We start from the raw sequence: 13927 nt of genomic DNA on the forward strand, positions 1-13927 counted from the left end.
ACAGTAAGGAAACCTATAAAATGAAAATCAAATAAAATAGTGTGAGAGTTTATAAAAGCTAGATGAAAAAAATTTTAAAGGAGGATATAATAATAAAAATTAATAATAATAAATAGATATAAGGAAACTTAAATCTCCAAACAACTGAAAGAAATATAGAAGTTTACTTTGTAGGAACACGGCCAGGACAAAGAAAAACAAGTGTGTTTGTGAGAAAAAGCTGTGAACACCTACTATGATTCCAGACAACACAACTACAGTAGGTGCACCAAAGATGGAGTAATGCAGACAGCCAGAGGAGTCAGCTAGTAAGTCCTGACCACTCAGCATGCCTCATGCTTCCTTCCCTTCTCTGGCTCTCCAAGAGCAGCACTAGCAATTCCCACTCCGTTACGCTCATCTGTGATTGTCAGTTTGCATGGATTAAGAAGCACGTAAGGATTTAATGAGGCATGCCTTGAAGGGCATCTAGAAGGGCATTTCCAGACAGGATTAACCTGCAGGACATTTCTCACTCAAAGCACAATGTCACAATACCGAGTCAATCAAACTGTACGTGGAGTATACATAACACTTAGTAAGCTCTCTATAAATGCTTTCAGGGCACAGAGGACATGCAGTGGGCAAGCTGGGAAGGCAAAAACTTCTAATATGATCATTTAAGTTTAAACTGTGAAGGATGGTAAGCCTTGGGCTGACAAAATGGGCATCATCCACCAAAGAAGCTTCATATCCAAAAGCTCAGGTGAGAGAAGCTGTGATCTTTCCAAGGGATCACCAGTGACACACTGGCTCAGTGAAAACTGATGTCTAGAAATTGGGGAAAGAACCAGGAGTGGTGGTGCCTTTGATCTCAGCACTGGGAGGCAGAGACAGATAGATCTTTGTGAGTTCCAGCCCAGCCCAGACTACATACAGCTGCCAGAGTATATAGTGAGATGGGAGGGTGGGGGACAGACAGACACAGAGAAAGAGAGAAGGAGGAGGAAGAAGAAGCGGAGGAGAAAGAGGAAGGGGAAGAAGAAGGAGGAGGAGGAGGGGGAGGAGGAGGAGGAAGAGGAGGAAGAGGAGGAAGAGGAGGAGGAGAAGGTGGAAGGGTACCACCACCAAGAAGCATAATGGCCATCTTATGAGCAAGAAGAGGTAATAACAAGAATGAAGAACAAAGGAAATAAGATAGAGTAGGACAGAATCCAGAAGACAGTGGACGTTTTCCCCTAATATTTGAATACATACATCTCAAACTGTAATCCTATATATCATTGAGAAAAACCCTGCAAGGATTCATCCTAAAAAAAAAAAAAAAAAAAAAAAAAAAAAAAAAACCCAAAAAACCAAAAACCAAAAACAAAACCCAAAACAAAACAAAACCAAAGCCTATTTTGGTAGGATTGTTACATTACATAGGATTCAAGAGACCACAAATCTCATACTTCATTAATAGTAGTCGCTCTTACATTCTCAACTATACAAATGGGATCCGAAAAATTGGACACCATGGTTGTATGCGTTGTCAAACAAAGTGATTTCATAATCTTTTGACTGAAAATTAACAAATGGTGGGACCTGACCTTCAGAGTGTAATAGCAAGTTCAAGCAGGTGGCTGAAGTCTCCACTTTTTATGTTTGTATTTTTTCATTTATGAATGTGGCTGCGATAAGCTATGTCTGTGTGGTACCTTACCTTACGCTGTATGGATCCCATTCGTGCTGACTTTACATCCACAGCCTGGTAGGTTAGCCACAGGCCTGTATCCACATGTTGTATGTAGCAAATGGAGTCTCCGTACTTGATTTCTGAGGTTCCCATGCCATCGACTTCTTTCCTCAACCCCACGTCCAATTTTTCCTGTGTATGAACACATAATAGCATAGATTAAAAAAAAACAAAACAAAACAAAACACTAGTCTATATCAATACAATACTATCTTATAAAAACACTCCTTGAAAAGCTCAGTTCTCTAGATTCACTGAAGTTATGGCAATGACCAAATATTTTGTAAAGATTTATTTTATTTTTAATAATTTGCATGTATGTGTGTCTGGGGTGTGTATAGAGTGTCACTGGAGAGCAGAAGTGGACATCAGAGCCCCTGGATATAGAGTTCTAGGTGGTTGTGAGGCCCCTGACTGGGCATTGGAAACCAAACTTGGTTCCTTTGGAAGAACAGCCTGGGCTCATAACTGCTTAGCCACCTTCCTAGCCTAGGGTTTAGTTTTATCATCTATAAATAAAAATATCTCCCTACAGGTCCAGAACAAAATTGAGAGAACACTTGAAAAAGCTTTGAACATATCTTGAATTTAAAACCCAAAACCAAGAGCAAACTCTGTAGTCGGCCTGAACGATTTGGCTATGACTCCTGTGCGGTGTTCGTGGGCTATCAGTGCTAACTGAGTCTTTTGTCTCTCCAACTGATCAAAGCTGTAGTTGTTACTCCCACAGCTTCTGAGGTGAACTGCAGAGGTTTGTATTCCTAAGGGGAGCTGAGACTCGGCAGTTCAGTAGGCCAAATTCTTCAAAGTTCGTTCTGTTTGAAGGTATGTGAATATGTACGTGTGTGCATTTATGTGTATGCACATATCCACGGGTGCTCTGAAAGCCAGAACAAAAAGGGGGCAATGCATCCCTTGGAGCTGGAGTCACAGGCATCCGTGAGCCACCTGATATGGGTGCTGGGATTGGAATTCTCTGCATCGGCAAAATCACCACGCACCATTGTTGTTGCTGCAGCTGCTGTTCTTTGATTTGCCTGCATGTCTGTCTATGTACTGCATGCCATGCTTGGCAGTCTTGGAGGCCGGATGTGGCCATTCCCCTGTAACTGAAGTTACAGACAGTTGTAAGCCACCAAATGGGTACTGGGAATCAAACCTACATTCTCTGGAAAAGCAGCCAGTGCTCTTAAGCACTGGGGCCCTCTCTCTAGTCCTGTGATAGCTCCTAAACGACAGTCTCAAAGTTGAATAGACACCTTCCTGCTTCTCGGTCATGCCTTCACTGAATAACTACCCTTGCTAAGTTGCAGTTGTGTTCTTTCTAGGTCTTTGGTTATTTGATTATTGATTAAATCAGTGTGTGTGTGTGTGTGTGTGCTCACATGTGTGTTTGTCCATGGGTGTGAGTGTGCTTGCTTGTAGAGGCTAGAGGACTGCCTTAATTATCATTTTTCAAGCATTGCCCCTCATTTATTCTCTAAGACAGGCTATCACACTGGTGAAGTTTACCAGGGAGGCTGGGCTAGCAGGGCAGGAGACCCTGGGAATCTGCCTATCTCTGTTTTTCTAATACTGGATTATAAATACATACTAACTCATCCAAATGTTCTTCTTTTACAAAGGTTCTGAGAATCAAAGTCATGTCCTCATAGTCCAAGGCAAGCATTGAACTGATTAAGATCATCTACTACATAACTATTTATTGAATAACTTGAAGTAAAAATTATTTGAATTTTGATTTTTGTTTTACCTAAAGGATCTATTCAAACAAAACAAAAGTGAAGGCCTGGTCTGGTGATACACACCTGTCTTATCAACACTTGGGATCCAGGTACAGAAGGATTGCTTCAAGTCTAAGGCCTGCCTGCTCTACAGAGCAGATTCTGGGCTAAGCTACGTTGCATAAGGATTGCCTTGTCGAGCCTTAATATGAGGGTATATGCCTAGTCTTATTGTAATTTGTTACACCAAGCTCTGTTGATATCCCTGTGAAGGAGGCCTACTCTTTTCTAAAGGAAAATGGAGGAGGAGTGTGGAAGAACAGAGGTGGAAGGGATGGCTGGGAAGAGAGGAGTGGGGAGAAAGTGTTGTTAAGATGTAATGTATAAGGGAAAAATAAATAAATGAATAAATTAATAATGACAGAGAAAAAATTAAAACAAAACAAAATGTCACAGATTCTTCATGACATCTGATTTTTTTCTTTCATATTGATAACTAATGACCATTTAATGACCCTGAAGAGAATGAGTAGATAAACTTCAAATTCAAATGAGCCTCAATTCTCAATACAGAAAGGTCAAGGTCACCTCAGAAGCATACAATTATCAACTAAGTTGAATCAACTATTATGCAAATAACTTGGAACTGTGTTCTAAGAATCAGCAATAAAACAGATAAACTATTGTAATTTCATTCTATCAGATGAGATAGAGTGCTAATCTACTTATGCCAACCCTGTCAATGAGAAAATTAAATTCTGGAAAATATAACAATGTAATTATCTCTTTAGAAGAAAACAATGAGTCTCTAAACATTTTTTCTTTTAGTCGGGAAATGAGTTTATAGCCTAATTATTTGTATTTTTGAGAAGTCTTGCACTCATTAGCTGCACAGTGAGGTTTTGTTGACTTCCCATTGTAATGGGCTGCAGCCACTTGGAAGGGTTTTAATGAGGAGATTTTGTAGGGACTGGTAGTAATGGCGACCTTGAGTCAGGTAAGAACTTGCTGAAATGACATGTGACAAAGGAAGCTGAGGGAAATGGAAACGAGGTTCATAGCTTTTCTTCCCTTTGTTCATTTCCTACAGCTCAGGCTTAGGAGAAATTCAGAAGAAAATAATTAAGCATTCTAGTGCAAGTGTCTGGGCTGGGTAGCTCAAGGGTTTTGGCCTCTTACTTGAAAGAGACTGAGGTAGCGGAACTCCATTTTGCCTTTAAGACTCCATTCTACGTTAACTTACACTTAGAGAGGGATGGCCCCCACCTTTGAGGTCTGAGAAAAGTCAGACCTCAGTTGCAAAACAGACTCAGCAGCTGCAGCTAGCTGATAACAGAGTGGGCTAAGAAAACATAAGTCTTTCCCAGGTCAAGATGCTCCTTTTTGATGTGGGCTCCCTCCTTTCAGTTTAACCAGGTGCTGTAAACCAATTAGCTTGAAGGCCAACATTCCTTAACCCTCTCATGTAATGCCAAGGTTTGGAAACCCCTGCTTGATGTTTTTCCTTTATAAACCCCCTTCCCCTAGATCTTGGGGTTGCTCTCCTATCCTGTTTCATCAGGAAGGTTTGTGGCCCTAGCTTAAGCTTGAATAAAGACTCTCATATGCTTGCATCAGAGCTGTGGTTTCTGGTGGTCTCTTTGGGGTTTTTTGCAATATAGGTGAAACAACTCAAAGGACTGAAACTAGAGCTCACAGGGGTTTGCAAAAGTATCAAGGCATTTTTAGTCACTGAGATGGCACTGTGTGGAGGATCCAGCACATGAGCGCAGCTGTGCAGGGGTCAGAGAGTGCATAGATCTCCCAGAGTTACAGGTGGCTGTGAGCCTCCCAATATGGATGGGTTCTCGTAACTGAACTATCCTCTACAACCTTAACTTCTGAGCCATCTGCTCAAGCCAAGAAGCTTCTTTTTTATGGGACTAAAGGAAGGAGGGGTTTGTTCACTAGGGACACAGCTCGGGGAGTTCTCTAAGTTGATCACTGACAGATCAAGACTACCGTGAATCTTCCTTCCCACAATAAATCTGATTTTAATAACATGCACGGATGGACATAAGATGGAAAACAGGAGATTCTCCCAGAATATTCCCTTGGAGACACAGTTTGCCTCATTGTGCATGTGCCCAAACCGGCCTAGGCTAGACTGACGTTTCAATCCATCTAGGATTGAAGACACTCTTTTTTTTTAACTGTTTTTTTTATTAGATATTTTCTTTATTTACATGTAAATTTCTCCTTTCCCAGTTTCCCCTCCAAAAAACAAAGAAACAAACAAAAACAACAAAAACAAACCCCTGTTGCCTCCCCCCCATGCCTGCCACCCCACCCTCTCCCACTTATTGGCCCTGGCATTCCCCTATGCTAGGGCACAGAACCTTCACAGGGCTGAGGTCCTCTCCTCCTATTGATGATTGAATTTGCAATCCTCTACTATACACATGCTGCCAGAACAATCAGACCCACCATGTGCAGTCCTTGGTTGGTGGTTGAGACCCCGGGAGCTCTGAGGGTACTAGTTAGTTCATATTGTTGTTCGTCCTAAGGGGCTGCAAACCCCTCAGCTCCATAGGTCCTTTCTCTAACTCCTTCACTGGGGACCCTGTACTCAGTTCAATGGATGGCTGTGAGCCTCTACATCTGAGTTAGTCAGGTACTGTCAGAGCTGAAGACACTCTTAAGTTTAATGGTGGTTAAGCTAAGAAGAAATGAAAGCCATAACCCACAGAGGGGTATCCCTTTGGCTCACTGGAGGGTTCCAGGTTGGCAACAAGTTGCTGGATGCATTGGTCAGAAAGAGATAAAATGCATAGTACTTCCAGGTAAAGATCCCAGCTCCAGAGAACATTATTGGAAGAAGTGTATGTGTACCAAACCAGGCAGAGTCCTAGGTTGCTAAGCCATCCCTATGTTCACCTGCCTCAGGTGTGTTGAACAACAAATAGAAGCCAAGAAGATGGCATGGCTAAAAGCTTTCAACAGATAGTAAGAAGCGTACAGGAGAAGCAGATTAGGCAAGTGACAGCCATGCAGAAACTCCACACTGGCTTCCCTTCCTCAGATCAGGGACTTTAATTGTCACATTGAGTTTTAAATGATATTTTTAGATTGAGCTACTACACTTTAGAAAATTGAGATTAGCTATGCTCTCTCCCTTCCTTGGTGCCCACTAAATAATTTTATATAGTTGTTTTTATGAGAAAAAATAATGTAAAAATAAATCTCTATTTTTTAACCTATTTTTAAATTATTTATTTTATGTGTATGAGTGCTCTATCTGCATAGAGATAGCATCTATGAAGCATGTATATCTGCATGCCAGAAGAGGGCATCAGATCCCATAATAGTAGTTGTGAGCCACCATGCATTGCTGGGAATTGAACTCAGAACCTCTGAAAAAACAGCTGGTGCTCTTGACCTCTGAGTCATCTCTCCAGCTGATCTTTTTAATCCTTTAGTCACAGCAGACCTTTGAAGTGCAGACAATGACAGGTGAATGATTTCTCTTCTTTATTGATTATTAAGATTTATTATTGAGTCTTAAATCTGGATTCTGGATCTTCCCAGAATTTAATAAAGCTTCAGTTTCTACAATTGCATAATGAAGATTGAAAATAATCTCTAAATGTCATAAACTCATACTAGATCAAATGACACAGCATATCAACTTTGGTAGGCAGATTACATGGCCTACTATAAGCTGTTAAACTTTACTCTTATTTTCTTCGTGTGAGAGTGCATGCTTTGAGGGTTGGAGATATAGCTTAGGTTGGAGGCTGCCTCCCTAGTGTGTGTAAAACCCTTGGCTGGGTCTCCAGCAGCAAATGCATATACCAGCCATGGTGATGCATTCCTGTTTTCCCAGTAGTCAAGAGCTGAGACAGGAGGATCAGAAATTCAAGGTCACCCTCAGCTACAGAGCAAGTCTGAGGAAAGGTGAGGGAGTGGGACAAGGGAGAGAAAAAAAGAGGGAGAGAGTTTCGAAACTCATATTTCTGAACAAAATATAAAAATCTTAAATAAAATACTACACAAAGAATTTCAGCCTAGAAAAGTTTCCATCTATTTTTGTCCTCGTTGCCAGAGTCCTTTTAATGGCATTGCTAGTCTCATTTGAGGCTGTCATTCCATCACCTCGATGGCAAAAGACTTCTATTCATGGTACATGAGGGAGGGAAAGCAGGGAGTTCAGCTACCAAGGAACATGTCAATGGCATTTTAAGCTACAAGAAAATTACACTGGGTTACAATACATATATATACCTGGCAGGGCCTACCTTATGATTAAAACTGACATGTAAAGGCATCTGTGAGAGTCAAAAGTTCTAAAAGTAGAAAATATGCTTTAGAAAACCTACAGGTATGAAATACATTCTTCATTCTATCTACTCTTTTCCTTAACAGGGAGTCCATGCCACTTACATTATAATATATGTCCTACCTGATTCAATTTCTTCTGAATGCACAGGGTTGTTAGCAATTGGTGATTTTTCTGTCAACTCCCGAACTTGAGATTGGCTAGTGAACACCCACATTGGTGTCACAGGTACTGCTGTGACGGCCCAAAAAGATGCCTTTCCTGTCAACCAGGAGCATGGGTTTTATTTTTGGTTTGTTTGTTTGTTTGTTTTCTGAAACATTTTTAAAACCCTTGTTAGTTATGAATCTTGAGGAAAAATTCTCTTCCTGATCTGCATGTTTTGAGGATGTGGCCTTGGGTATGGGCCTTCAAGTAGAGCTGAGGCAAGGTAGGAAGATGGCAAGTTCAATGTCTCAGTTTAGTGATGTTTGAGGGCAGCCTGGGAAACTAACTGATACCCTTTCTCAAAATTAAAGGTCAGAAAAGACCTGGGAATGCGATGGTGCCCAGTGACAGAGCTCAGCATGACCGAGGCTGTTCACTCGCTGGAACCACAGGATGAGAAGAATGTATCAACCAGGGACACTAACAGACCACTGATGTAGACAGAGAGCTTCGTCAGAGTTGAGGCAGTGCTGGGATCGAACCCAGAACCTTGTGTGTGTTGAGATGGCGCTCTGCCCTGCAGCTATGTAATTGGTAGAACTGTGTGACCAAACAACCCTTTTCACATTTTGTTTTGTGAGTTAGCATCTTAGAGTTTGAGACTGGCCTGGAACTCTCTCTGTCACCCAGGATGGCTACCAGCCATTTAGCCACTGCAGACCTGAGTTGCAGACACATTGAAAAGAAGGCACTTTTGTCTTCCAGAATGGAAGTGCTCATTTTTCTTACTGGAAATAAGGAAAAATGCAACATACATTCCCTGTCGACCACTGTGCTCCGGGGTGGGGTGGGGGGATATCTCATATCAGGTATGTGCATGTGGGGGCAGAGGAGCTCAAGAGATAATTTAGGGTGTAACGTACTTGCCCTGCAAGCATGACGACCTGAGTTCTGTCCTCAAAACCCACAGCTAAAAAGCTGGCAAACACTTGTACTTCCACCTCTAGGAGTGGAGGCGGGAGGATCCTGGGGCTCACAGATCAGCTAGTCTAGCTTTACTTGGGAAATTACAGGCCAGTGAGAAACCTGTGATGGATGGAAGGACAGCTGAGACTGACTTTTGTCCTCCATAGGCATGTACATACACATGCATGTGCATTTGCACCAGCATGAACCTGCACACATATGTATGGGATATTTGTGTCTTCATGTGTGTTCACATGCATGTGTTTATATGTGAACTCAACATGTATCTTAAAAGTACAGTTGCTGAAACCGGTTTATTACTAATAAGGAAAAAGATAAAACTGTGTGTTCCATGTTCTCTAAAATCTGATAATATGAACACTCTAATTTTATTTGTTTCCATTGGTTTAATGTGCAGGTAGGACTCTGCACCACGAATGGATTTAAATTTCATTAGGTTTCTTTCCAATTAAACCATGGTATTTTAAATATTATAACCAACACTATTAACATATTTAATTTTTCACAGTCTATATGTGGGGAATGTATTTTTATATGTGTACTTCTATGACATTGACTTTTCCCTGGGATTCTCATTTTTCTATTGTTAAGGTACACGAAATAGAAACTAAATGATCAAAATAGCATTAGCTACTGAGAGTGCTGATTCATACCTATAGCCCCAGAACTGGGGAGGATGAGGCACAAAGAGCATGAGTTTGAGGCTAGCTTGGGCTATATCTTGAATCCCATGTTAACCTGGGCTATAGAGAGAGACCAAGCCTCAGAAAATTTTATATAAACATAGCAAACCAATTTTGGTATGTCAAAAGGCATGTAAGTGGACTTTTCTTCTTAAATATCAGAAACATCTATTTCAAAAAACATTTTTTGCTAATCAAAATTATATAAACATTATCCCAAAATTATATCCTGATTTATCCCTCTTCTACAATCACACTCAAATGTATTCATATCTCTAAGTGTTTCTGTTAGAAAACGTTTAATTCTGATTACAGCTGTACTTCCCATATGGTTACTGATAAACTTCTGAAAATTTACAAACTGAAATTGAAATATTTAAAATAATGAACACAGAGAAGAGACTGGAGATATGGCTCAACAGTTAAGACCACTTACTGCTCTCATTCAGCACCCAGTTTCCACATGGAAGGGTCTACAACTACCTGTAACTCCAGGGACTCCAATACCCTCTTCTGACATCCCTGGGCAGACACCACATATGTTCATATACATACATACTCATAAATAAAACTAAATGTTTTTTAAAAACATACAGTGGAAAGTGTGTCATGTGTTCTAAAACAACTGTGTGATTCAAAGAAAGCACTGATATTTTGGTGAAGACAGAGAAGGAAGATGCAATGACAGGAAGAAAAAAAAAAGGTAGACAAGAAACAAAGTCTCTTCTCTACTTTTGAATAACATAGAATGAATATCTCAACATCTCAGTCATCCAGAACACACCAGAGTCTTGTAAGCTAGGAACTGATGTTGGAAGAAAAATACTTAAGTCTCAATACTCAGAGACAGGCTGACTAGAAAGACAACATGATCAGGAGAGGCCCCAAGGCTTAGCAGGTGGAAGGTATAGTCTGAAAATTAGATGCAGTCTGGGATTTGAGGTATTTCTGGAAATGTGCCCAAGCTTTGAACTAAGTCTCTCTGGTCAGCCCAAGTATTTAGAGTCTGGCAACTCCTTGTTTCATTCAGAGTTACTCTGTTTCTGTCTATGTACATTAGGAATAAGAACACAGTTGAAATATAGATGAAAGATGAATATATATATATATGTATACATACATACATATATGTATATATGGTACAATCTCACACACAGAAAGAACAATCTAAGATAATCTGAGGTAGAGTCTATTCTAAATGCTAGAGGATGCTTTCTTCCTCTAGAAGATATGCTTCAAAGCCACAATTCTAGGAGACAGACAAGGAGCAGGAAGGTGTGGTCAAAATTCCTTTTGTCAGAGACACCAAGTTCTACAATCTGTCAAATGAGGGATGTGCTTTCTCTCACTGAAGTACTGCAAATGTTATAAAAATGTCTTTAAAATGATGAGCTTGGGGCAGGAGAGTTGGCTCAGCCTGGAAAGGCACTTGCAGCACACCTGGTGACTTGAGTTCAATTCCAGGAACCCATGTAAAGGTAGATAAGGCAGACAGAGGGAACAGGCTTAGAAAAGCTGTCCTCTCCCTTCTATAGGCATGGACTACCTCCTAACAATAATAAGTTAAATGTAAACTTAAAAAAAACAATCTTATAGCTGTAAAGCATAACATGCATAAACTAATTTAAAAGATGTAATTGATTTTTATTGAAGTCAGCTCTGTAGTTTCTAAGATCAGAATTCCCTAAAACTTTCTTGCCCTTTGATCAACAGCACTTCCAAAAAAGCAAGGAGTCATCAATATTTAAAGATTTTAAATGTAAAAATAACCCAAAATTTCAAATGTAAAACAGTTGCTAAATGCATCATCATCAACCTAAAATACAGAATGTTGAATTGCCCAAATTTCACTATAAAAGAAATGTTGTAGAATAAGACACTTTATTAATTAATTATTAAACCAAATAGTGTACATAATTAAAGCTGTTTACTGTTAATGTTTCTTTAAAAATTGTAATAAATACAAGGAGATATTTTTGAATGACAATTTTAAATGATAATTTTGAAGGCAAATTATCCTAATTTACTCCTGTCTAAATTACTACATTCCCTTCTTAATTTTTCTGATTTGTTTATTGAGTGTGCATATGCTTGGGTGGGCGGGTGGGTGCAAGGGCATCAGAAGACAACTGTGAGCACTGTTTCTTTCCTTTCAACATTTGGGTCCAGAGGATCAAACTCAGGCCGTCGGGCTCAGAAGCAACCCCTTTACCTATTGAGCCATCTTGTTAGTCCCTGTTTTTTTTAAATGTACTGTGACAGCTACATATCAACTACATACTAGAATGGGTGATTTTAAACAGAAGTAATATAGGCAATTATCTGTGCTTCTTGGAAAAACCTGATACCCAACCTTCCAGCAATATTTAATTTTATTATAATTTTTAAAATGAAGTATCTCACTGAATTCCAGCTCTCCTGTGTGTCAACCTCTCCTCATGTATAGCTGCTACTGAGAATTCCCTCTAAAGAGTCTATGCGTGACAACAGGTTCTCAGCAGCCTGCAGGGCTGAGTGGTGCTGTAGACATGGGGTAGACAATGAGATCAGAGAAAAAACTCATCGCCACCATGTTCAGACAATGGCCTTGCCACCTTCAGTAGAGGTGGTGGCATTATCTGATTGTCACCTCCAGAATGAGAGTTCCTGAATAGAAACCTAGGCAGAGGACCTAGGCTGTAAAAAGAATTAAACTGCAATATCAAATCCAACACTGACGGAATGTTAACAGGGACTCAGAGGGAAAGCATCAAAACTACAACTGTTGGTAAGATGCACCAAGAGCTTGCAAGGTTAGTCTCAGCTGGTGAGGCCCAAAGTTGGCAATGTCATGTGCCTGTCTGCTTACATCCTTCTCCACAATCTTTCACTGTGGTAGGGTCTCTTGCCTAAACCCAGAGCTTATCAACTGACCAGTCTAACTGGTCATCTTACCGGGGATTCTCACTCCCCCTTTATCCCCCACCCCATCCCAGAACTGCCTCCTGAGGACTAGGATTACAGGAGTCTGCCATACCAAAGACCAATATAAAATCTCCCCTCCCCCAATCTTATTTTCTGATCTTTCTGTAGCTTATGAACTTGAAAGATTAGCATATATTCTTCCACAGCCTACACAAAGGCACAGACTTTGTATTTGCTTTATCTCCCGCAGGTCTATGAGTATCAAGACAAAATCGATTATTAGTGATTTGATACATCAATTTTATAACTTATATCTTCAGTCATTTTTCATTCTTTATTACCATGAAACATGCACATTTTGTCACATGAATTGCTTTCATTTGCCTGGATATTATCCCAGTGTGCATACCCATCAAGCTCCCTTCTCCATTTGAGTTCATACTCTCCTGGTATGCCAGTAGCCATTGTTTTTTCCCAACCTCTCTGAATAAAGTTTCACTTCAGGTCTCTATCACGGCTTCTATTCCATGATCCAATACCAACTTATTTCCATTTAAAATTGTAGTTTTCTATTCATACGTATTGATGAAGTCAATGTAGTAGGCCCATGCCCTACCACATGTTGGGTTCTCTGGTTTCATTCTTGTTTGGTAAGCTCTATTCTCAATGATCTTGACTCCATAGGTGTCTCTGTAAGCAATCTGTGCTTGGGGTTCTTCCTGGAAAGTTTCTCATTCGTGTCAGGCTGGAGTGTGAATTCAGCATCTTCTAACTCACCAATCTCTCTTGTATTACTTACTTTTTTAGTTAATGTGACTTACAAATTAATGTTTACATTGTCACCATTTTATCTGTGTTTCTAGGGAATGGTTTCTCATGTTGTTTGTTGGTATATTTGAAGAGGGGTCTATATAATCTAAGCTAGCCTTGAACTCGTGACCTTCCTGTCTACTTCTCCCTCAACATCCCTCTGTTTCTACCTCTCAAGCAGTAAGATATCACATACATGCTGAGGTATTCAAATTGATTTCTCATTTTTAAAACCTCAGAGGGGACAATGAAAGTTAAAAATGGAGTGGGTTGCAAATATGGAGTGGGTGGCAAAGCATGATTATGTCATTTATAAAAATGTCAAAATGAAACCTGTTATTTTGTATGCTAACTAAAAAAAATCAATAATTCTAAAAAGAAATATATCCATTACATAAAAATTCACTATGGATTTTTCTCTCGGGTGAGTTTCTGAGACTGGAGCAGTCAGCCCGGAGGCGCCTTAGGCCAGAGACCCGGGCGGATCCGCCATTTTCTCTCGGGTGAATTTCTGAGAACTGAGCAGCCAGCCGGGAGCCACAGGCCCCACGACTCCCAGGGGAGCCTCTGGGCGGCAGGGACACGATCCTCTCAGCTTCCGAGTGACAGAGGGGGTTCAGCGTCCTCCTCTGCCCCT

General features: G+C 40.4%; 1 protein-coding gene across 7 annotated transcripts in view; it reads right to left on the reverse strand.

Moving 5' to 3' along the window:
* Ryr2 (ryanodine receptor 2) overlaps window positions 1–13927 on the reverse strand; it is a 600588-nt gene that overhangs the window by 294649 nt on the left and 292012 nt on the right. For all 7 annotated transcript variants that reach the window (XM_031357976.1, XM_031357968.1, XM_031357974.1 and 4 more), the window contains one exon: window positions 1685–1849. In XM_031357976.1, the coding sequence (XP_031213836.1) occupies window positions 1685–1849 (165 nt within the window). The remainder of the gene's footprint in view (window positions 1–1684; window positions 1850–13927) is intronic.

The sequence above is a fragment of the Mastomys coucha genome, unplaced genomic scaffold, assembly GCF_008632895.1.
Source record: "Mastomys coucha isolate ucsf_1 unplaced genomic scaffold, UCSF_Mcou_1 pScaffold7, whole genome shotgun sequence".
Lineage (NCBI taxonomy): Eukaryota > Metazoa > Chordata > Mammalia > Rodentia > Muridae > Mastomys > Mastomys coucha.